Genomic DNA, 25,070 nt, shown 5'->3' on the forward strand with positions numbered 1-25,070 from the left:
TTGCAGGCCCTCTAAAGCTAGAAATGACTCGGTCAGCGGGTTGAAGACGGGGGAATAGGGAGTCCATAGCTAGCAATACGGCACGGGGGGGCACCTCCCCAACGCATAAGCATGCCAACACTCTTTGGAATTTGGATAGGCCTTTATCTTGGTGGCAATCAAAACTCAAGAAAATTTGGAAAGCTAAATTGCCATTGAAACAGAGGCTTTTCTTTTGGAGATGTATAGTGGGAGCTTTTTCCATTGGGGTGAAATTGGAAGCACATCGTATTGCTTCCTCTTCCTGCCCCCGTTACTCTCATCATCGTGAGACAGTTCCCCATTTGTTATGGTCTTGCCCGCACTCTCGGATATTGATCACTCATGTTTCTCATTTGCTGCGGCTTCGGTTTCCCTCTATCAGATTCGGGAAACTCTTCTGGATGTTTGGATGCTTCTCATCTCAGATGTCTCCATTCCTCCTTTTCTTTCACTGGGCTCGTTTTTGGGACAGAGATGGCATTTTAGGATGGGACAACAGTTCCCTCAGGCATATGCTTTCTTCAGAATGTCCCTCAAGCAATCTTTATATGATAGTTATGCTGTGAGGGATTTGGATGCTACTAGCCTTGAAGTGTTTTCTCACTGTTTTTTAGTGCTTCCATTAGGCTCTCTTTTGGAGTCTAATGTCATGTACATTGATTTTATGTTAATTTTATAGTCACTGGTTTCACAACAAAAAAAAAAAAGTGTGTGTGTGTGAGAGAGAGAGAGAGAGAGACGCGTGTATTCTCTGGGTTGAAAAGAGAGAGAGAGAGAGAGAGAGAGAGAGAGTGGATTGAAAAGACTAGCACTGCATGTTGGACAAGTATTCTCTGGGTTTGTCGTCGAAATTCATAATTCTTCCTGAGAGAGAGGCCTGAGAAGAAATGGGCAACTGGATCACGACCGAACCGCCTCCACCAGTCGTGCTGGTGCCTCCTATTTTCGTTCGGCCCCAGCTTGCCAGCCGCTCTCGGTAGTTTTCCACCCACAATGCCGTGAGGGTCTAGCTCTTAGTGTAATACTACCTTATGAGAATCAATAATGCATAAAGTTGAATATCCCTCTTGTTTTTGCCAAACCACCCAGAGAGCCATAGATTGCATGAGCATCGAGTCGAGAGCCTAAACATACTCCATAGAGATCACCAAACGAAGGAGATACGATAATGAAATATGTTGCTGGCGATAATAAATTTAAAAGGAAAGGCTTTCTGTTTTCTATCAGAGCGTGCTGTTTTTCCGGATAGCAGTTTTGGATCTTGAAGAAGCAAACATTGTGTTTTCGTACTTCAAAGTTATTTTAGTACTGGAAAGTAAATGGGGAGGCTATTACGGGTATGCAACAGTGGTAGAAGTAGAAAAATAAAGCTATAAAAACGAAACTTCAAAAAGTCTCAGCATGTAGTCCATTGATCTGTGAGGGGGGGATATTGTTTGCCGGTCAAATACTTTGACCAGCTAGCGGGTCAAAAAGTGTCTAGATCTAGATCATTCCACATAAGAAATGACATTCAAAAGGACCCTTTATCAGAGGAGAGGAACCGTTCATGGCTGGGATTGCAACCCGAGGAGCATCTTGAAAGTTTGGCGATCCAACATGCTACTCCACATACAGTAGTGAGAACAGAGAAATGAGGGCTGCTCTGACCTTACGAGTCTCCGCTACAATGTGGCAGGACTAAATGCTATATTCGATGTTTTTATGATCCAGAGCTCAATGAACACAAAAATGAGACCTTAGCTTTTGACACCACAAGAAAAACCTTCAGAATGTATAAACTGGAAGGCAACTTTAGAAAGTACATCCCGTAAAACTTTTCAAGCTGCACTTCGGAGTGCTTTTCAAGCACTACTGATTTTTTTCTTATAGAAAGTTCCATGCCATCTAAATGATTATTACGTATAGGGTCCTAATTCATCAGAATGTACAAATTGCAAGAGCAAGTAAGCTCTTAGAGCTTTCGACATCCTGCAGAACTTTTCAAGGACACAAGCTAAAGACTTAGAATCTTGCTTATAAGTATCAGACGTGTACTGAGTTATGTTCATCTATTCAAAACTTAAAAAAGCTGCCACAAAGATTTTATCCCAACAGTAAATGGACAGTCATTTGAGTCTCCCAGTGCATGCGGCACCCATAAAACTTCAGTTATTATATCGAGTTCTTCTTGATCTTTTACAATCATTCTCTTAAGCTTAGGTCATAGAAGACATTTATTACTTTTTGTCTCTCTCCATTTGGCATCTTGATGGAGACCTTACTTGACCTTGTCTGTCACGAGTCTTGTCTTCTAATCTTTCCCAGTTTTTGAATGCATAGGAACACTCTCTGAAGTTATGTGCTTTGAAGCTCCATTATCCAAACAACATTGCCTGAGTGCATGCTCAGACCAGCATCAATGGCTGGCAGAGGCCCTGGAGAAGTGCATGCATATTGGCTGATGGGCCCTGGTATGGGCAGGACTGGCACCAGCAGTAGGCCAAGTCATACGCGTCAAAGGAAGCACGGTTGGCCTGTTCAGGTTTGGCCAAGGAAGGGCTGCAGATATGGTATGATGCAGCAGGACTGGTACTGGTCGGCAGGACAGCAGGCCGGCGGTTGGCAGTGGGGCAGACTGAGTCGGCTTAGGTGGGCCAGTCGGCCCTGAACAGGTTGGCTGGATTATAAATGAGGGCGGGGTTTTTTTTTGGGGCGGGGCGGGTCTATCCCCTTGCCTGCATGTCAGCTCTGAGGGTGAAGAGCAGAGAGAGCTGGATGGAGTGCCTCTTACTCCTTTCAGGCGTCACCCCTCTTCGATTGTGAAATAGAACCTGCTCTAACTTTGGCTAACTATTTCACATGCCTAGACTAGTCCTTCTTAATCCCCAGAGCAGAAAGGAGTTATTCAGACAGGGGAGTACTTGCCTAGGTTAGATCATTTCTATTTTTTAGCAGGGAGTACATTGCTGAAGTGAACAGGGAGGTACCTTTCAGAGTTGGCTGCACAAGGACAATTAATTGTTATTGCCTTATTGCATTACAGCCTGAGCAGTAAGCTCTGCTGTTCAAATCAAATTTGGGCATTATAATGGTGATAGATCATAAACTGAGTACAAATGGGACAGCCAGACCTTTTATAGAATCAAGGCAGGCTTTTTACAACTGTGTATATTGTTAATAGTAAACCCCCCAAAACAAACTAGAGTACATAGTACTAGCCAGCGACTAAAACTAATCCTTTGTTACAGTTCTCCCCACCCAAAAAATTCTGTCCTCAAATTTTGGGGTACTCCACATATGATTTATTCCTGAGTACACGGTCTCTGAAACCAATAATTTTCTCTGGAATGTATTCGATGATGTGTCCTTCCTTATCCATGGAGGCAGTTCGTCAAGGAAGGACCCAAGTATTTCTTCAACAATGAGACATTGGAATACATTATGGATTCTAGAAGATGGAGGCAGTTCCAATGGATAAGCCACGTCACCCACTCTCTTCAGAACTTTGTAAGGACCATAGTACCTGTGAGCAAGCTTAGTATTAGTGTTCCCCTCTAAGGAAGCATGCATAGTCTAGGGAGCCTGAGAACCACATGATCTCTTTCCTCAAAACAGAGCTCCCTATGGTTCTGATCTGCATAAACTTTCATGCGGGCTTGGACGTTATTATATCATCTTTGCATTGCTGTAGTAAAGCAGTCAGGTGGGCCAGATCATCGCGGGCCTCTTGATCGGTCGTTGCTCTACCAGCAACTGTGGAAGACACATGAATTTTGCAGCCATACATAGCTTCAAATGGACTCATCCCAATGGAGGTATGCTTAGTACTATAATAGCAGAATTCAGCTAGATGGAGCCACTTATCCCAAGTGTCTGAGTGTCAAAACAAAAAGTCTGAGTTACTCTTCTAGCCGTATATTTATCCATTCTGTCTGGCCACTAGTTTGAGGATGATCAGCTGTACCAGGAGTGAGATGCATGCCCACCGACATGAACAACTCTTGCCAGAAATGGCCCTTGAATTTGGCATCATGATCACTCACAATCTCCTGTGGCAGACCATGTAATTTGAACACATTTTCCATATATTGAGAAGCAATCATGGAGGCTGTGTATCGAGTTTCTGGTGGGTATGAAATGTGCAGCCTTCGTAAGCCTGTCAACCGCAACATAAATGCTGTCCAGCCCCTAGGTGTCACAGGCAACCCCGTGATAAAAATTATGCCATTTTCCCTCTAGAATGGGTAGAGGTTGGAGCAGACCAGCTGGGTAAGGTTCATTTAGGCTTGCAGCTTTGCAGATATTGTACACATCTTTCTGACGTCCCAGGTTCATTTAGGCTTGCAGCTTTGCAGATATTTGGATACATCTTTCCGATTTGGTGAAATTTTGTAACTATTCATCATTGCATGCGAAGTGGATGGACGAGGACGAGTTGGCAGATACTCCTCAAGTGTTACAGCTTTATCTTAAGGCTTTCCAGTTGGAGCCCACTTTGTGTGGCACTCATTCAGGACAGCAGAGCGCCAGGTGTGTTAGATTCTCACTGTGCCCACCTGTGAGCCCCCGATTTGAGGGGACAAGGGGCAGTGAGAGGTAGGAGGGCTGGGAGAGAGACTCAGGCCAGAAACAGAGGGAGGACAGCATGGCAGAAATAGGCGACCAGCACACGGGCTGGTCGTTGTCTGCAACAGCAGGTATATAGGGGCTTTAGGCCTCATGTGGAGGCTCCTGCAGCAGCGCAGACTGGCTGCACAGGGCACCCTTATATAGGGGCCTGTGGCAGGCCAAGTCGGCCCAACCAGGGCCACCGACCAGGGCCAACCCTGGGCGGTTTAATGGGGCCCATGTGGTCGGCCACCAGAAAGGGTACCGACCCTGCTGGTCGGTCATCTGAAGGGGCCTGGGCAGTGCCTATAAAAGGCCCACTTCTCCATTCATTCTATCATCCAGTGCGAAACTGAAAGCTCCTCTCCAAGGCTGTGTTCTGCACTCAGATCTGGAGCAGTTTCTGAGAGAGAGTTCATCATTGTTTTCCAGCACCTTGCTGAGTTTTGTATTGCTCCCTTGGAGCCATTTTCTGGCCACCATCCGGTGGATGAATATACTCTCTCTCTCTCCGTCTATATTTCTAAGTGTGTGTTTGTTGCATATGTGATCATCTATCTAAGTTGAGTGTGTGAGAGTTGGAGAGATCTTGGGTGGAGGATTGAGTGATTCATTCCCTCCTATTTTCTAACATGGTATCAGAGCCATAGGCTCTCAACTTTCTTCATCAAAGCACACTCTGAAGGAAGGCGTCCCTTGGCAGAAAGGCGATTCTGTTTTCAGCTCAGGCTAGCACGGGAGGTCAGTACATCTTTTTTGCTTCAGTTTTTTCAGTTTGCTATTCACCGAGATGGATCGGCGTTCAGAAGCCTCTATACCCACTGCTCGTCCTTCCTCCTCCTCCAGTCATCTTCCTTCTTCATTCATCCCCAACTTTGGTGAAGCTGGAAAGCTCGATGGGACGAACTATCCAATCTGGAAAGTCAAGATCTAAAGCCATCTGGTGGCACGGAGGCTGTGGAAGATAGTGATTGGGACCGAGGTGAAGCCGGAGGACATTGTGGACAAAAGAGGTGATGTTCTACTTGAAGCAGATGCGGATGAACTCAGTGCATGGGAGGAGAGGGATGCTCAAGCCTTAGCAATGCTAATCAGCACAACAGCAGATGTTGTGATCCCTCATATCCAGTTGGCAGAGACGTCTTCAGAGGCGTGGGCCATACTGAGGGAGCTGTATGAAACCGACAATACAGCCCGTATCATTACTCTTCAGCATCAACTTTATAATCTTGATATGAACGAGGGTGATACTGTGCATGACCATCTGATAAAGGTGAAAGTCATGCGGGACCAGCTCGCAGCGGTTGGTTAGAAGGTGGACTCGAGTCAATTGGCGTTGCTCACACTCCACAAGTTGCCACAGAGTTTCAAAAGTTTTGTGACTACGGTCACTGCGGGTCAATGGACTAAGCCAATCACCTTTGAGGAGCTTGGCCCACTCCTGCTTCAGGAGGAGGCTCGAGAGAAACTCTTTACGCAAACCGACGAGAAGGCATTAGTGGCCAAAGACGAGCCTGGAAAAGGCAAGTCAAAGGAGTTCAAGAAGTCAGAGGACGCTGACCGAAAGAAGAAAATGAAGTGCTTTTACTATGAAAAGCTTGGCCACTCCGCCAAAGAATGCCGAAAGAAGAAGGCAGATCAGAAGCAGAAGAGAGAAGCCAGGATCAAAGAAGAGCCTAAGAATGATTCTACCAATGTGACGAGAGGAGAGTTATTTTTAATCAGTGAACATTGTTCAGCATATGCAGTCAGTGAAGGAAAAGAGGGTTGGTATGTTGACAGCGGAGCTTCAAAGCACATGTCTAACAGAAAGACTTGGTTCAAAACCATGGAAAGTACACACCCGGATTCCAAAGTTTCTGTCGGGAATAGCCGGACATGTCATGTGAAGGGCATTGGTAGCATTCCTTTCATTACGACCACGGGTGAGGAGAAGGATATCTCTGGAGTACTTTATGTACCCAACCTTTGCAAGAACTTACTGTTTGTAAGTCAGATGGACAAGAACAACATGTCACCTTTGCAGATTGCGATTTCACTTCTAGGTTCTCCGGGCTGTGCCAGGTGATTGCGCCCTGTTCTAGAGCTGTTCTCAAGTGTTTCCAGACTGCTACAGGAAACTACGATTTGTTTCCAAGTGTTTTCGAGCTGTCCAGGCTGCCACAGGAGATTGTGATTTACTATCATGCTGTTCAGACTCTGCAGGGAAGATTGCGATCTGATTTTTTGGATACTTCCGAGTGTTGTTGTTGATTTTGGTAACTTTCCAAGCGTGGCTGTTCGCTTCTAGGCTGCTCTTGGGACTGTGCCAGGGCAGAATCAACTTTTCTCTGCAAGATCCAGCCTGGATGACCTTTCTTTTGTGGATATTGGGTAGAAGAAGGCTTGTCTTTGTCTGCTTTTGCCGTTCCCTGATTGGTTGCTGGCTAGTTATTGCGTTTGGGTTTCTTTCCTCACAAAGAAAGGTTGATTTATGTTGTTGGGCAATGGCCAAAGAGGCTATAGATTGAGGCAACCCGTTGCGAAGTGCTTTGTCGATTGATTGTACCAGAGTTTAGTTGTTGAGGGCTTTGCCCTGCAGTTGTTCAGCCGTGTTTTACCTTTGACCAATGAAGGCTCTGAGTACGCAAGGAGTTACCTACAGGATTATCTCTGCCATTTCATTTCAGATGAGAGAATATATGCTTCCAATCAAAAAGCGTATGCGAAACAAACGGGCATCCCTTATTTTGCCATCTATATGTCCCAAAAGAAAATCCCAGTGAGATGGCTGCCACGTGCCAAAAGTTGTACTGAACAAGTGCAAAATCAAGTGCTGCATCATAAATGTCCATGGCTGATCACCTTGCATTAATTGCAGCATCATTTTACCCTTATGAGCAAGGATATGCAAGTGAATATTCAATCCCCCATGCATTTTTGGCGTGCAAAGATGATCTACCGAAATCAATCTCAGAGCTTTCCAATGAAAATGTGACCACCAGAAAAGATCCATAATAGTGGAGTTAAAGAAAGAGATATCCTCCTTGACAAACATCATCAAGGGCAGATAAAATCGGATATATGCAACTAGAATCCATTGGATAATACAGTAATGAACATGTAATGGTCAGGTTGCCAATTTCCAATATTCTAGTTTCTTCTTCAACATGTTAAGCACCCAATCCATTTGTTGTCTTCGAGTGACAAACCAGCCCAATGGGTAACCAAGATGGCGTACAAGTTAGTTTGGGCAAGACTAGATCTCTTGGCCATAAGATACAACGCCAAGCCTTGCCATGGAGTGGAAGAAGTTTTGATTTCTGAAAATTTACATGGAGACCAGCAGCCAAACCATATAAGGATAAAGCACTCATGAGGCATGAAAGCTCCCTTTTTGTGTTTCTAGGCAAGAAAAAGGAATCATTAGCATATGCTTGTGTTAGAAATTACCCAACAGAGGGTACACACAGCGGAATACTAATAGTAATGCCCAGGAGCTCACATAGTGTGCGTGTGGGGTGTGGAATCACAAACTTCGTAACATATGTGCATAGATGTGCAAGCCAGTAAATAGACAATGCTCAGAGACAAATATAGAAGCAACACTTTATATTTCCATCCGTCCAGAAACTAGGACAGGATACAATACCAAAAGGTCCTTCTACTACAAGCCTGGCACTTCTAGATCTCTGAGCTTGCGTGCTCCACCTCGAGCATATGTAGACTCTCTGTCTAGATCCCTTCCACCTTGCTGTCCGGAAGCCAGCCTAGGTGGGCAGCACCTTGAGCTCAGTCTGCAGACCTATGTCAGCCTCCTTCTCCTCTTGTGTGTAGGTCCAAGGGTGGGCCTGTGGCTGCTGCTTCTGCTCCCTAACTGCTGCTTCAAGTGATGAATGAATGAGGCCCAATGGCCTCTTTATATAGGCCCCGAGGGGGCTGCCAAAAACCGACCTGGTAGGGGAATATGGGCCGACCAGACTGCCCCTCCCTACCCGACTTTGTAGTTTGTAAACCGACCTCGAGGCAGCCCTTGATTGGCCGACGTGGGGTGGCTCTCTTGGGCTGCTGCCAGGCCCTAAGGGCAGCCCATATAGGGCCCTACCCTTGGGTCCTTCTAGGGCTGGATGGCTGCAACTGTTCCGCCATCAACAGGCCCTTCTTGCAGGCGCCCTTACCCTGCCATGCTACGCCATGTGTGCTCCTGCCCTCTGCCAGCAGTCTCTCTCCAGCCACGTGTGCAGTGCCATACAGGTCCGTACATCAGCTGACGTCAGGGCGACCTTCACAGGACAGCTGCCCACATGGCAGCTCATGTGCTGCCCATGTGACTGTAGTTTGGGCAGCTTATTTATAGATTTACAAGTATGTACATTCTGAAGAAATCCCAAAAGAGATCAAGATTGCATATCCACATCAAGATCTAAAGCATGATCCTGGAAGCCTAGCAACAAAAGAGCATCTTCATCTTCCAGGAACAACTGTTAGAAAAGTGAACTCTCTCACACAGAGGCTATCACGCAGCGGAAGACTGATAGTTAGCCCAAGAATTACACCCAAAAGTGTTCACTATGGAATCAATGCTTCATCAAGTGTGTGTACTTCACAACATTCATGTGTATGTGCAGACTAGAAAATAGATGGTGCTTAGAGACAAATATAGAAGCAACACTTTATATTTCTGTCCATCCACAAAGTGGAGAAGATACAATACCAAAGGTTTTCTTGCTAAATGCCTAGCACCTCTAGATCTCTAAGCCAGTGTGCTCCACTGAGCGTATGTAGACTCTCTTTCCAAAGGATCTCTCCACCTTGCTGTCCGGAACGTCAGCCTAGGTGGGCTGCCACTCAAGCTCAGTCTGCAGCTCCTTCAGGGTCAGCTTCACCTCCTGTGGATAGGCCCAAGGCTTGCCTTCTTGCTGCTCCTGTCTGCTCTCAGAGGGATGCTGCAAAGGATGAGTTATGAGGCCACAAGGGGCACCTTTTATAGGCGCAAGGGCCTGCCCCCAAAAAAACCAACCAGGCAGGGGGATATTGGCCAACCCCCTGCCCCAGAATCTGACACTTTGAGGGGTCTACTGGCCGACCCAGCAGCCCTCCCCCATGGGCTCACAAAACTTTTTTTCGGGGGGGAGGGTTGTTTTTGCTCTTTGAAAGTTTCAAATGGGTATTTTAGAGCTTATAAATAAGGTTTAAAGCTGTAAAATGTTAGTTTCTTTCATATTCTAATACAGTTTTATGTCATATGATGACGTGTCGAGTATGACGTGGCGTTCCAGTTCCCATTCCCCCGTTCCCGTTCCGACACCAGAATTTCCGGAACGTTCCCATTCCCTGGTAACTATGGTCATTGCAGCCCAAGTGGTACCCATACCAGAATTTTCAGCGGGAGTGTGCCCAGTAGAAGAGGTACCCATCCATGTGTGAGCTGAAACAATTTTCCTAGGGGTTTGCCAGCCTTTGTTTGAGACTTTTTCCTTTCGTTTAGAGGAAACAGAAGAGGACATTTGGACATTACAATTGTTTGCAGAGGCAACTTTAGCTTTTCCTTTATTTGGAATTGTAGGAGCTTGTTTTTTTTTTTGAGCCCAGAAGTCCCAAGGGCCTCCTTGTTTTGCACAGGCACAGGCGCATGCGCAAGCATTGCATCCGGAGGCATCTTGGGCAAGGCTAGCGGACATTGCGATGCCATGTGCCCAAAATCCCCCCCGCCCCCCCTTTACACACACACACCCATCAAGGCAGTGGATCTCATTCGAATATTTAAAGGCCAAAGAGTTGAAACCAACCTAGAGGTTTGGCCAAAGATTTCAGGGTAGACAGATAGTAGGACTCTTGGAGTCACCTGCAAAAAGGCAAAAAATATGCTGGATGGTAGCAGCACTCCAGAATCTGATTCCAAGGGAAGGCTCTGAATTTATCACATGGGTCCAAGATATGAATTCAGGCCATTGATTTCAGCCATCCAGCTGAAGCTGGATATATGTAGAGGGAGTCAGGTTTTTGTGCTACGACAAGATCTCAATTGAAAGCACCAACTTTCTCTAGTTGGATAGTCTGTTTTTTGCATTTATTGAATTTCAATGGTTTTTCTTTCTGTGTTTTGGTTCACCTTTATGTCAGTTTCGGATGTCCCCTGAAAAATAATCAATGGTTGGTTTCTTATTGCTCATAGATTTAGTATCATATTCAATTCTTGCAAAATCCCTTGCCCAAACAATTCAAAGTTGGCATTAAAGAGAAAATGATTTTATTAGAGACTACATAGGGTATAGTGGAATTACAAAGACTGCAAAGTTCTTTCTCTGATTGGCTGTAATTAGGCATGACTGTTGAGCAACATTTTAGTAAAGAAACTGGGCAGATTAGCATTTTCAATCAAGAGCATTTTCTGATCAAGCATCTCTGTTTGAGTGACAGCACAGGATGGCCAAGTCCTCTTATGATGTACTGTTCAGCAAGCTTGCCAGAGAAAGGCTCTTTGCAGATTATTATGGGGAAGCTGAAAGATTTATTGCCTGTATTATGCTGAAACCACCAGAAGATCCAAATGTTGACTTCATTGCCACAGTATCCTACCTAAGTCTGCACAGCTGGGATGAAGCATTGATTTACAGTAAGGACTCGAGATTCAAATAAATCTACCTGCATGACCGTCCTTCCTTTCAAAGAAGTATTTCTTTCTTGAAATTCTTATCTTTCAAAGGTGTCCACTCCATTGGAGGAAGGTAACATCAAACTAAAGGGAGATGCAGTATTTCGCTGGCAGAGGTTTGTCCAATTGTCATGAAAATAGCTCATTTTCCTCTTAGCTCTATTATGAGTCTTTTAAATGGGTATACATTTATAGCCATGTTTAAGAACTAGTTTTTGGGTCATCGAAACAGCTCTTTTAAATTCACACAGGAAACAGTAAACAAAGTGATTTTCAAATGCTTTCAATTTCGCATGCAGTGAACCACTAGATCCAAATACATATGCTGAACTGAAGATGAGCACATCCAACAAGTATGTTCTATTTTTCCAAGGTTTTTTGAGATATTTAGCACTACATTTGTGACTACTTTAGTCTAAGAACTAGCTCTCCATACTACTTTCTTCTCTAAATCTTACCGGAAAACTACAGAGCATTGAAAGTTGAAGCATGTACATTCAATCCTGTGATTGGGGTTGGGGCTTTCACCAGCTTTCCGGTGATTTCAAAAATCAGGTTCCTTCTTGTAACTCAGTCCTATGAAGCTAGATGTAGAGCTTTCCATATTGCCTTAATTGTGTTGCTTTCATATTGGCTTAAATGTGTTCCTTTCTCATGAGGCTCATACAGCCATTGATTCCTGTGGGTTAAGTTCATGAAGCCCAAGATTGTCATTAGAAGCCACGTGTTTCTTCCACATGGTTGCAAGAGCACCTTATAGTTCACTCTAGCTTAGGCAGTGTTGTTTCTTGTTGGGTGCAAGAACCATGCGGACTTTGTGATGTAGGTACATGTGTGGGTAGGATCTTACATCTCGTTGTCTAAGAAGTGTTCTAAATTTTAGATCCAATCTAGCTTTCATTTATGAGTTTCTGATGGGGCTACTGTGTTGCTTGGCATTGACTGCAAGAACTGTACTGAATCTTATGTGTCACAGGTCCATGTCTGAGGACCCACCCATACTAGGACTTCGTTATGGTTCAGGCAACTTATCAATTGGCACGACTGTGGATCCTATTTTCAAAGGTGCTGGCTTTTGGATGAGTTGCATGGATGCACATCGCTTGGATGTATGATCGCAAAGACACACGAGACCTTTATTTCCTGTACGCAAGAATAAGAAAATATTATCCCTTTTATGTCTTAGGCTCCATTGCTTTTGTATGATAACTGTCTGCAGGCCCTTCAAATTTCTGGATTGTGGGTAGGCTAGGGAAGATTACTGCAGGATGCCAATACAAGCCACATGGTAAGCATTGACATTTGAGGACCATCCTACCAGATTAAACTATGGTTTTAAAAGTAGCCACCTTCCGGAAACTATGTATAGTGTAGCTAAGTACATCCTGGACAATTTTTTGCTTATTGGCACCATTGCTAAAGAGTTAAAAATACTTTGCTATACATTTATATACATTACTATCTGTCTTTCTAAGGACTTTCTGTCACCGACCCATCCGAGGTCATGCTACATTCTAACTGGAATGTAACAGTGGTAAATGCTGCTCCAATTCTTCGCATTGATTTGGTGATTGCAGTTCGGATGTTGCACCGTATCTCTCATTGGTATGGGGCTCGTTGATGATACCTATTAATAATTGTGTCATGTGTTTGATGAGTTTAGTGTCTCTTGTGTTACCTCTTGAGTTTGGTGTCTCTTGTGCTCCACATGCAAAATTGGTCAAATCGAATGATTAGAACATAATGTGATCTGGGTGCCAAAGGCCTCTAACTGTGTTTTGGACGTTGAGGCCTTGGGTCGTTAGGCCTGACATGCACTGCTTTGGACACATAGCCCCTTTCCAAGGTTTGGTCCTCAACATTAACCATATCCTGAAATTCTATCTAGAAGAAAGGACTGATCATAGTAGAGAAAAGGTCTCTTTGATTTGGCATGTTCCTAGCCAGAATCAATCATGTCCAATGTCGTGACTTGCGATGATCGTACGGACAATTACCCGAGGTGTCAACTCATGATATCAGAAAAACAAATTTAATGAAGCCATTCATGCCAAGAACCACCTATTTGATTGGAGAGAGTAATATAACCCATGTGATAACCAGAAATGGGTTGGTACGTGGTATTGTGGGAATAAATGGGAAGCTATTGCAAATGAAGGAAATAGGTATGATATCACTGAGAAGAGTTGAGAAAGCTATGGGGATGCATAATTGCAGCTGTTGGAAAATCACTGGCAGCATCATGTATGGGTAGGAGATGGAGGTGTCGTGATGAGTAATACAATGGAGACTTCATGAATCATGAATTGTTTCTTTTGTCAAAATTACTGACAAGAAATCAGTATCAGTGGTAAATCACATAGAGATGAAGAAGCTGCAGGGTGAGGATTCTTCAGCAATATTTTCCAGTGAGCATTTAGAATCTTTGTAGTCTTAGCAGACATGATATTTGCTCAATCTTGGATTGATTAAATTTACAGGCTGTGAAGACCATTTGAAATTCAAGGAGTAGGTTTTTCTAGCACTCGGATGTTGGAGATCAAAGGGCGATACTTGGCATGCTGCTTGACATTGGATGCCTGTACAAAGCATATCCCTGCAGATAAGAACTACGTGGCTCAAGTAGAATCTTTCCCATCTGTGGCATTCAGCTTCTTAGTATAATTTTTGTATGCAACAAGGCAAGGCAACAAGAACATTGTTGTTGTTGCAGCCATTCAGAGGCTGCCAAGTGTCCACAGGAGCGCTGAGTACTAGGGGGTCCCACTCCTCTTGCCTCCTAGCTACGCATGCCACCCCAGTCTCCCAAAAAGGCCGGCAGGATGACTGAGGAGGGTCCAAGGGCCCTTTATATGCAAGGAACCCGGGATTTATATCCCCAAATCGACGTTTTCACAGCTGCGAGCCTCCTTCAACAAACCACGCTCCACACACCATTTGAGGGGTGAAGGCCACCACCTCCAACACCCCCTTGTGGACAAACCCCGAACTAAACTGACCCCCAACCAAACCAAGGAAGGGACAACCAAACAAGGCACGTGAGACAAACCAAAGTCCACGTCACCAAACTGCCACGGGTGGCTAGCCGCCAAAGCCCACGGGAGGAACACATGTGCGAGCAGTCAGGAAGGAAAAGCCGGAGGCGCCGCCGAAACAAACAGTCAAGTCGCACTTAAAGCCCGCTCCAGATCGCAACTACGCTGCAGTGCAGTCCCAGAAGAGGCGCTGCTTGCCACGTGTCATTCATGCGACAGCCGTGCACCAAAGCCACACACAGTCCACAGGACAGGACTGCTCTGATACCATGTTGCAGCCAATGAGAGGCTGCGAAGTGTCCACAGGAGCGCCGAGTACACCCTTGTACCACTCCCCTCGCCCCCTAGCCACGCATGTCTCTGAAAGAAGATGACTGAGGAGTGTCCAAGGACCCTTTATATGCAAGGAACCCACAATGTTGCTTGTGGTTATGGGATTTATATCCCTAAATCTACGTGTCACAGCCGCAAGCCTCCTTCAACAAACCATGCTCCACACACCATTTGAGGGGTGAAGACCACCACCTCCAACAGTTGTGAGTCTAGTTTCGAAAGCTCTTCTCATGGAGTTCCTCCCCCCCCTTCCCTGCCCTGGCTCTTATCCCTCCCTCATAATGGCCTTTACCGGATCCTCATTAGAAGTCAATGTCCATTCCTTTGCATCTATAAGAACTATTGGAACTTGGTGTATTGTCACGTCTCTTTTTTCCTAGCTGGATCCCAAGCTGGGATCCTTGTGTTCCCAAGTGAAGCACTTAACTTGATAGCTAGCATTTTGTCCTAGGAAATTACCTCACCTGTCTGCCAGGTTGCAATCTCATAGAGTTCCAATGGAATATATTCTCTCGTTAGTTACAGTATGGAGCAGATTTATGAGCTTAATAGTAAGCATTGTGTCACCAACAAAAGATAATGCTCTGGTGGTTTTTTGAAGCCTTTGAAGAATTCAGGGAAGGCTGGACAAAATACCAGCTTGCCGCAATAAAAAATCTTGGGAATTGGAGTTTTGCTGTGGACTATGGAAGTGGAAGGAACAGCCCTTTGAACCCTTGTTTCAACTTTTGTTTGGAAGTGGATAAATACTCAAAGGTATTTCCTTTTCTGTCATAGCCTTATTACAGATGTTCACTTATGATTTGAGTTCGCTTCAGTAATATGTTTCTCTCAGTCATAGTAGGGGTGAAGGTTTTTAAAAATAATACAGAGGGCAGCCTTTTCTTGATGAGATCATAGTTGTTCACCTATGGTTTGAGTTGCTACAGTAATATTTTCCTCTCAGTCGTAAATAATCTAGAGGGCAGCTTATGCTTGATGAGATCATCAGTGTTTCTTTCTGACTGAAATATTTGTGTGTTGTGATGCTCTTTTCATTGTATTGTCTGTCATTTTCTGCTGCTTTTTTTATTGTATTCTCTCTCTCTCTCTCTCTCTCTCTCTCTCTCTCTCTCTCTTCCTCTCTCTTCATTTTTTCACTGTGTTGTTGAATCTATCTCAATTTGTAAGGTCAGATATAGAATAGTGTAAATGCTTATGCTTGATGAGATAATCAGCCTTGCTTTTATTACTGAAATAATTGTGTTGCTGATGATGTTTTCATTGTACTCTCTCCCTCCTCTGTCTTCCTTATCTTTTTTTTAGCTGTGTTGCTGAATCTATCTCAATTTGTAAGATCAGATATAGAATAGTGCAAATGAAACTGATGTGGAGTTTATAACATCTTGACCTTTCTTATGCAGCTCATTGCATCATATTATCATCATTTGATAGTTCAGAGAAGGGTATGTTATCTGCCATTCATTGTATGGTTACTATTTCATAGATTCCCATTCAAATATGGACATGCAAGGTACATAGATGGAAAGATGACCCTGTTTTATTTCTTAAGCACAGGTACGGAATCCTTTTGAAGGAGATGAGGTTGTTGCAATTACCAATTATCTCGATCTTGGTTTTGAATTCCAACAAAGGCATGTCAGTGTCTTCTTTATTTGGGGCTTCACTGTATGTGTTAACTGCATCATGCTAGGCAAGTTAAGAATATTTACCGGCTTAACTGCTGTCAATTGTAGTCTTGAAGGAAGTAAAAGGGAATCGGGTGATGAGTTACCAACTATGCAGATTGGTGCATCATGGCAGGCCAATAAAAATTTGCTCCTCAAGGTTCTTTCTGGGCGGACCTTTCCAGCCTCTTTGCTGTTTTTTTATTAAACCAGATACTTCTCAAAGCATGCACATTTTCAGAGATTATTCCAATCATGTATGCATTAAAGATCACAGATGTTTTCAATCTAAAGGCAAAGATTGGCGTCCTTATCTCTGGAGTGGCATTAGTATTCAAGTCATGGTGGCAACCTTCTTTTACAATTTCTTATGCAGGTGAATATCTTTACATTTTGAAAAGCACTTATTTTGAGGTAGCAGCCATTCAACTAGAACTAGCTGCCTGGTGTTCAGCTTCTCAAAACTGGTCTTCACAACTGTCTTCACCTTACACTTATATGTCTGTTGAGTAACAGTTATCAGAGACCACAAGAACAGGAGAACCAAATTTGGTCTGGGATTACAGATTGAGAATTTCGGAGGTGCCAGGTGTGTCCTGAGCTGCGTTCTGTGGTTTCTGACCTATCTGCCCTCCAGTCTTATCAATTTCCCCCCCTTGATTGTTAGTTTTAAAGCACAGCAGGATTAAATTCTATAGGAGGTTGTAAACAGTTGTGATTGCCTGGGTGTGTTTTGTACTGCTTTTGTATAGCTTAAAAACGACTATACTGTTCTTTCCCTTTTCACACTTCTATGTGCATTTAATAGCTAGTCAGAAATTTCACACTCCTATTGAAAGACAACTCTAGTTGCAACAGCTTTTTCTGTCTCCAAGCATAGAATAAACAAATGTAATTTGCTTACGAGAACTATCTTTCCTGAGCCTGAGCATTGTTATGACAGCTATGAGAGGGCAGATCCAAATTATGTCATGGTCACTCCAACAAAAGAGCATATTGCAGAGGGAATCTTGAAAAATCTTAAGCGACGACCCATGCTGGAGAGTGACGTCACTGCTGGAAACCTAGAGGCAATTCCTCCTGAACTCCACCCATATGATACCATTCTCTGAAGGTATTTCTGCCAGAAAGGTTTCGTTCTTCATTTAGGCATGGATGATCTGAGTAAGGTCCTGTAATTGTGTTTCTGTACCTTCAAACCTTTGATTCATCAAGCCCTTTATTACATAGATGCACACTAAGGCAATTCTCTGAATAAGGAATTCGAGGGGGGTTCCATTTTGTCCATTTGAGGCTGGCAGTTTGTATTGCAAACTCAACGTGAAATGAGGACTATGGTACTCTCTCTCTCTCTCTCTCTCTCTCTCTCTCTCGTGTTAAAAAGGTACTTTGAGATGTGTTTTGCAAACACATTTTTGTCCTTGTTTGACAAGCACTTAAATCTTGAAAGAAGCCTTTCTTCTTCTAGGCCCCTTGAATATCTCCACAAATTTCCACTAGTGTTTCACAGTTGTTAATTGTTAGAAGTGTACTTTAGAATTAAAGATAGCTTTTGTAGAACCAAGTGAATGCGCAAACTGGGCAAATGCATGGGTTTAGGAGCCAGTTCCAGCAAAGCAGCATTAGTCAGCATATTACAGTTACAGTTAGGATCATGTAGTAGTTTCATTGCAAGGGACGATGTGGTCTAGTAAGGACCTTGCATAATTTACCCACCTTTGCAGACACACACATACATGTACCAAGGGTTGGATGTCGCTAACCGAAGTTAGCTTGTTCGTAACCTGGCTGATGTATTCACCTAGGTGTAATGGATATATCAGCGAGAGTAAGTAATCCTTGAGGCTAAGGGACGATGTGCCTAGCATCTATGGGGAGGTCTAGGGTGGTCACCCAAGGCCTATTAATATAGATGTAGGGGCTAAGGCTACATAATGGCTTGGCTCTCACATCTTGGCTATTGATCAATGTGGAGCCTAGATTCCATATGATAGCCGGTGGAGTTCAACACGCCACCCTTGAGGTGTTTCATGGCGATATGGTAACAATGGCTTCCTATTGGTTGTCTGGCGTGGAAGGGTGGACCTTGGATCTTTTAGCTTGAGGTGACTTGGCATTCTTGCAAGTGTATGGTTGAGCTAGCTGCTTAGGTAGGTATCTTCCATGAGTGGTTGAGATGCCATGGGAGCTTGTTAGTGACTTTGCCATGCTTTAGGAAGTTTGGTGATTTTGGGTTTCCACTCTATGGTTGTAATTGTGATATTCTAGTTAGGGTGTCTACATAATAAGCCATGTTTGGGGCAGTTGGACTTGTATAAAGTCCAATTACAGAACTGAAGTAATACAAGTCCAAATTTTTTGAATATCATAGTCCCATGTTTTTTTTTCCATATACTTGCAATATTGGTTGAAACGTTACACATGCACTTGCAAAGAGTAACCTATGAAAAAGTAAGTGTTATTGAGATAGAGATAGAGATAGAGATAGAGATAGAGAGATGGTGACATAGAGAGGTGGTATACATATACAACTGCTTGCAAGTTAATATTCACCATTAAAATATTAGAACAAAAAAATTAAGCCAATTCTTTACACACACTCTTGCATAGAGTAATTTTAATCTTATACACATGAGAAGATAAGAGTCTCTCATAGACATGATGTACATATACACTGTTAGTGGCTCGAACTTGCATTTTTCCAAGAATCTGTTTCAAGAGAACATATACTTTTTCTCTTTGTCATCCTTGTAATGGCCCTCCTAGAGTGCAACTTCATGAATTGTATCAATCAATAGAATGTGTTGCCCATTAGTGGCTCGAACCTGCATCTTTCCAAGAATTTGTTTCAAGAGAGCATATGCTTTTTCTCTTTGTCATCCTCATAGAGTGCAGTTCACGAACTGTATCAATCTATCTAAAATCATCAAACACTTTGAAAAAGTTGGCACACTTTCAAAAAGTCACAAGTGGCTCCACTGGATCATTTGATTCACTTAGAAGTCTCTTGAAGGATTTCAAGGGCATAAACTAATACTACTTGGGGTTGGTGTTATTTACATAATTATATTCTAATCCTAATACTAAGATATTTAAATATATGCTAAATATATTTTAAACTAATTTCAACTAATATATTCTAATACTAACTAAATGCATTTAAACCCTAATTTAAATACTTATTTTAATTCTATATTTCAATCTTATATTTTAATCCTAGTTAACTATATTTTAAATCATTAAAAAGTAATTTTAAATCTTGAATCTTATATTTTAATCCTAGATTTTAAATCATTTGAAAAGTAAACATATTTTACATATATTATAAATTAAATATATTTTTAAATAATTTAAAATATTAGATAAAGAATTTCATTTAAAAGATATTTTAAATCCTAATTCAATTAAAAAATAATTTATGTCAAGTGGAGAGAAAGAGAGGAGGATTATTGACAAAGAATGAGAAAGAGGACTTTGCTATAAAAAAGGATAAGAAATAAGAAAATGTTGGGGTAAAGGCACATTGCCACCCCTTTATTAAAGATATGACACCTATGATTGTCTTTAGACAGTCATAGGGTGAAAAACCTAATCCTAATAAAACTTAAGAGTTTGTGGTGTGGCTCATCACTTCACACCCGCATCTTTTGTGTCACCACTCTCTCGCACTCTCTCCCCCTTGTACTTCTTCCTCTTACCTTCCCTCTCAACTGGTATCAGAGCCTAACTGGTATCAGAGCCTACCCCTCCCTCTCCACTCCGTCTACCCACTCCCCCTACCTCTTTGCCCTAGTGGCCAGCAAGGCAGCAGCGCAGGGCAGCGCGGGCTGCAGCGGGGCAGTGCGGGCAATAGCAAGGGCAGCAGCGCGGGTTGTAACGGGCAGCGCGGGCTGTAACGGGCAGCGCAGTCAGGCAACGCGGGACATCGCAGTCAGGCAGCGCGGGGCAGCGCATCGCGCAGGCGCACGCGTGGGCGTAGACAGCGCACGCAGGCATCGCGCCATTTCGCGTGTCGTACAGTACAGTACGGACGTACGGCCGTCCGTACAGTTGTACGGACATCGTACAGGCGACCGTACCGTATGGACGCCGCCGTACGAACTGTGACAAGGAGCTGCGTCAGGGATTTTCGACAGGGAGGTGCATTTTTTGTTTTGGATCTGCGTAAGAGGTGCATTTCAAAATTTCTCCTTGGATCTGTACCTTGCACAGGTACAACAGGTACATTTGTACCCTACATAGGTACAAAGGTACAAAAGTACAGCAGGTACATCATTTTTTCTTTGGGGGAGAAAGAAAAGGAGAGAGAGCACTCTGCTCTTCATTCATGATCATTTTCAGTTCTCAAAACTGTGTTTTGAAAGTACAGCAAGTACCTTCGTGTCCCTCGTGCTTGAGGTGACTAGTACCACAGTGTGTGGTTGATTGCACAGTTATCTTGTTTCGGGAAGGTAATGCCTTGATTTTGCAGAGGACTTTTATGCTTTTGCTGAGTGCAAATATCAGCTTTTGGGTGACATTTTCAAAGGGCTTTTGCCTGGAAGTCTATGCAGTGTATGCCTTGAGGCAGTGTGGAGCCAGGGAGCCCACATTGGTCTTGTTTCCGCAGTGTATTCAGTGACATTTCTTGCAGGTCACATTTTGTGTACGACACCTTGGAAAATCTCAGTTGAGCCACGCTTGGCCAGGGCGCATCGAGTTTACTCGGTCCCTAACTGTCCATCGTTGACAGTGCTCAAAAGATTTTCTCTTCAGTGTCTGTACGTTGGGATCTGTGTTGTTATTGTGTACACAGGGCTGTTTATGCATTGCATTGTCAGGTGAAAGTGCCAGGAGAGCGCTACTTTTTTGTATGCTACCTCAGTTTTGAGGTGTTTTTCACTTGGTACAGGTGTCAAATCAAGGGGCTTTTGCCCAGATTTTGCTTGAGAGCACTTGGGTTACTGTTTGAAACCTTCAGATGCCTTTTATCCCTTTGGCAGAAGGGTGATTGCTTGGGATTTGTCCCATTTATTATTGCAGGTTTGTGACAGGCTGAAGTGTCTGGAGCCTCTTTTACAGTGAACAAAACAGTGTATGACAAGTGGTTTATGCATATAAAATCAGTGCAATACCTCATCTGAGGTGGGAGAAGTAATCAGTACAGCAGTGTTTTATGCTTCATCAAATGATGATGCACTGTTAAAGCACCTGTGGAACAGCTGCAGCATTCTGAAATTACTGTTTTATGCCTATTTGAGCACGGTACAGTGTGTCAGAAGGTACAGTAACTAGAGGGAAATTTACTGTTCTGCTGCAGATTCTTTTGACAGTAAAAAAACAGCACTATTGTGAGTGCTTCTGGCTCTTGATAGAGTAGGTTTTTTCTGAGAAATCAAAACCTTATTCAGTCATTTTTTGACTTACAGGGAGTCAGGAACTTTCCTTATCTGATATGGCATCAGGGGGAAGTGAATCTTCAATTCTGAACATAAAGAAATTGGAAGGAGCACACAATTATGCATTATGGGCAGAACAGTGTTTGAATGTACTTCTGCTAAAGAAGATTTCTAAGCCCATAAGGGTGAAGGGTGTCAAGCCATCTGACATGGCAGATGATGAATGGGAAGAGCTTGATTTGTTCGCAAGGGCAGCTATCATGCTTACTATTTCTGATACTCTTGTGTTCAATGTTCAGGCTGAAAAGACTTCTTATGGCCTATGGCAGAGGCTAGCAGAGTTGTATGCCCAAAAGAGTTCAGCCAGTAAGGTTTATTGGTTGAAGAAGCTGGTTAATCTTTGCATGAAGGAAGGTACAACTATGACCTCACACTTGAGTGAGTTCAATGCCATCTTTACACAGCTGGTTGCACAGGGTTTGAATCTTGATGAGAAGTTCAAGGCTACCTTCTTGTTGTGTACCCTCCCTGAGAGTTGGGACACTTTCAAGACCACCCTGTCAAATTCAAATGTCATTCTTATGTATGCTGATGTGGAGAGCTCTCTCCTTATGGAGGAGATGAGCAGGAAAAATAATATGGGCAGCAAGTCTTCAAATGCTTTGCAGGTACAGGATAGAGGCAGGACTCAGCAGAAGGGGAGATCTGCTAGTAAGTCCAAATCCCGCAGTCAGCAGTCCCGTGGCAAAAAGGATATTGAATGCTTTTATTGTGGCAAGAAGGGACATGTGAAGTCTAAGTGCTTCAAGTTCATACGGGATCAGAAAGCAAAGAAGGCTGAAACAAAGGATGCAGGTAGTGGAAGCAAAGGCAAAAGCAAGGCCAAGGCAGATGACTTGGATGCAGTGAATGTTGGAGCAGAGGATAGTGACAGTGACAGACATGATGTTTTATGCTCTTCTGCTGTAATTGCACATACTTTGGTTATTGATGGCCATGACATGCACACCTGGCTCTTGGATTCAGGTGCTTCTTTTCATGTTACTCCTCATAGGGAGTGGTTTACTTCCTACACAGGTACTCATGGAGTTGTTCATCTTGGGAACAACTATGCATGTCAGATTGCAGGGATTGGCAGTATACAGATAGTATTCCCTGATGGACGCATATTTATGCTTGATGGTGTCCGCCATGTGCCGCAAATTAAGAAAAATCTGATTAGCACTGGCTTGTTGGATGACAGTGGTTACCACACCACATTTGGGGATTCCAAATGGGTGATTACTGATGGCCAGGTTATAGTGGCTGAGGGTTATAAGAGTGATACCTTGTACCCTCTTTATGTTTCCAGTGTGGGTAATCATGTTGTTGCCATAACCGAGCTGCCAAAGGTTTCATTGTGGCATAGCCGGTTGGGACACATGTTTGTTAAAGGAATGCAAGAACTGTCACGTTTGGGTTATCTGCCGTCTCTTTCTTTTTCAGATTTGCCTACTTGTGATCATTGCATATTTGGCAAGCATTCTGTGACTCCTCATAAGAGGAGAACTCCCCAGAATAGAGCACCGCTTGATCTAGTGCACACTGATTTGTGTGAGATGCCACAGTTATCACTAGGGGGTGCAAAGTATTTTATTACTTTTATTGATGATGCCACACGCAAAGTGTGGGTCAATTTCTTGAAGCATAAGAGCGATGCCTTAGATGCTTTCAAGAAGTTTGTCGCTCAGGTTGAGAATCGGACAGGTTGTAGGCTGAAATGCCTCAGATCCGATAATGGGGGTGAGTATGTGTCACATGCTTTTGTACAGTTTTGTGAAGCTAAGGGCATTAAACAGGAACTCACAGCCCCTCATAATGCATCTCAAAATGGTGTAAGTGAGCGGGTGAATCGAACTATTCAGAAGAAGGTTCGATGTATGTTGTCTTATGCTGCATTACCCCATGGCTTTTGGGCAGAAGCCGTGCAAACAGTAGTTCACATTATTAACAAGTCGCCAAACAAGGCTTTGGAGTTGAAAGTGCCAGAGGAGGTGTGGTCTGGCAAGCCACCTTCATATAAGCACTTACGTGTGTTTGGCTGCGAGTGCTTTGCTTATATACGCAAAGAACTGCGCACCAAACTGGAGCCAAAGTCTTTCAGATGCATCTTCATGGGTTATGGTGACGAAGGTGAAATGGGGTACAGGTTATGGGATCCCGTTAAACGGAAGATTATACGCAGCAATGATGTCATCTTTAAAGAGGATAGTGTACACAAGGAACCCGTGCAACCTGTGGAATACAGGAGGGTTATTTATGATGATGTTGGACAGCAAAGAATGCCCATTTATATGCAGCAGCAGACTGCTGCAGATAACCCTGTTCAAGAGGGTATACAGGCTGAAAATCAGTCAGATAATTTTGCCAATGATGCACCACTGGATATGCCAGCAGATGGGGCTGTAGAACAGCCAGATATGGTGGTACAGCCACCCGTCATGCATGACGAACAGGCTGGACAGCAGCATAATCCGGAACATTTTGTTAGGAGGAGCACCCGTGTACAACGGCCTCCTGCCAGGTTTGTTCCAGGAGCCAATAATGTGGCTGATTTTATTATGCTGACAGATTGTGGTGAGCCTTCCAGCTTCAAGGAAGCTATGGGAAGAACAGAGAAAAGGAAGTGGGAGAAAGCCATGCAGTCAGAAATGGACTCCCTACTTCAAAATGATACATGGGACTTGGTGCAGCTACCTGCAGGCAGAAAGGTTTTGCCATGCAAGTGGGTTTACAAAGTCAAAGTGGATTCAAATGCTTTACCGAGGTATAAGGCCAGATTGGTTGCCAAGGGATTTAAGCAGGAGAAGGGCATTGATTTTGATGAGATCTTTTCCCCTATAGTCAAGATGACTACTTTGAGAGCAGTGTTAGCTCTTGTTGCTCATGAGGACATGGATTTATGTCAAATGGATGTGAAGACTGCTTTTCTTGACGGAGATCTCCATGATGAGATCTATATGAGTCAGCCAGAGGGATATGCTGTTAAAGGGAAAGAGCAGCTTGTGTGTAAGCTCAAGAGGAGCTTGTATGGACTCAAGCAGGCGCCAAGAGAATGGTACAAGAAGTTTGACGCCTTCATGCAGTCCCAAGGGTATCATAGGTGTGAGACCGATCATTGCTTGTACACCAAACGGGCAAAGGATGGCAGTTTGATGCTACTCATTCTATATGTGGATGACATGCTAATTGCCAGTAAATCTCAGTAGGAGATTAGTACTTTGAAGAAACACCTGCATAAGTCTTTTGACATGAAAGACTTGGGTGCTGCAAATCATATTCTTGGCATGCGAATTACTCGTGACAGGTCCAAGGGACTTTTGTTTCTATCACAGAAAGAGTACATTGACAAAGTACTGCAGAGGTTTAAAAT

General features: G+C 43.6%; 1 protein-coding gene across 2 annotated transcripts; it reads left to right on the forward strand.

Moving 5' to 3' along the window:
* The first annotated feature begins 801 nt into the window (after positions 1-801).
* LOC147887131 (beta-galactosidase) lies at positions 802-17,629 on the forward strand. 2 transcript variants are annotated; one of them, XM_087394432.1, is made up of 14 exons: positions 802-997; positions 11,016-11,160; positions 11,297-11,361; positions 11,545-11,598; positions 11,717-11,800; positions 12,222-12,310; positions 12,465-12,533; positions 15,215-15,369; positions 16,017-16,058; positions 16,171-16,247; positions 16,350-16,440; positions 16,575-16,656; positions 16,797-16,869; positions 17,224-17,629. In XM_087394432.1, exons 1-14 carry the CDS (start codon positions 909-911, stop codon positions 17,390-17,392), a joined length of 1,284 nt encoding a protein of 427 aa, XP_087250558.1. In that variant the 5' UTR covers positions 802-908; the 3' UTR covers positions 17,393-17,629. The 2 variants fall into 2 exon arrangements, with proteins under 2 accessions (XP_087250558.1, XP_087250559.1); XM_087394433.1 differs by having other exon boundaries at positions 865-997; positions 11,011-11,160.
* Positions 17,630-25,070: the final 7,441 nt, after the last annotated feature.

The sequence above is a fragment of the Dipteris shenzhenensis genome, chromosome 23 (genome assembly GCF_047967505.1).
Source record: "Dipteris shenzhenensis isolate YYH24624 ecotype China chromosome 23, Dip_SZ_1.0, whole genome shotgun sequence".
Lineage (NCBI taxonomy): Eukaryota > Viridiplantae > Streptophyta > Polypodiopsida > Gleicheniales > Dipteridaceae > Dipteris > Dipteris shenzhenensis.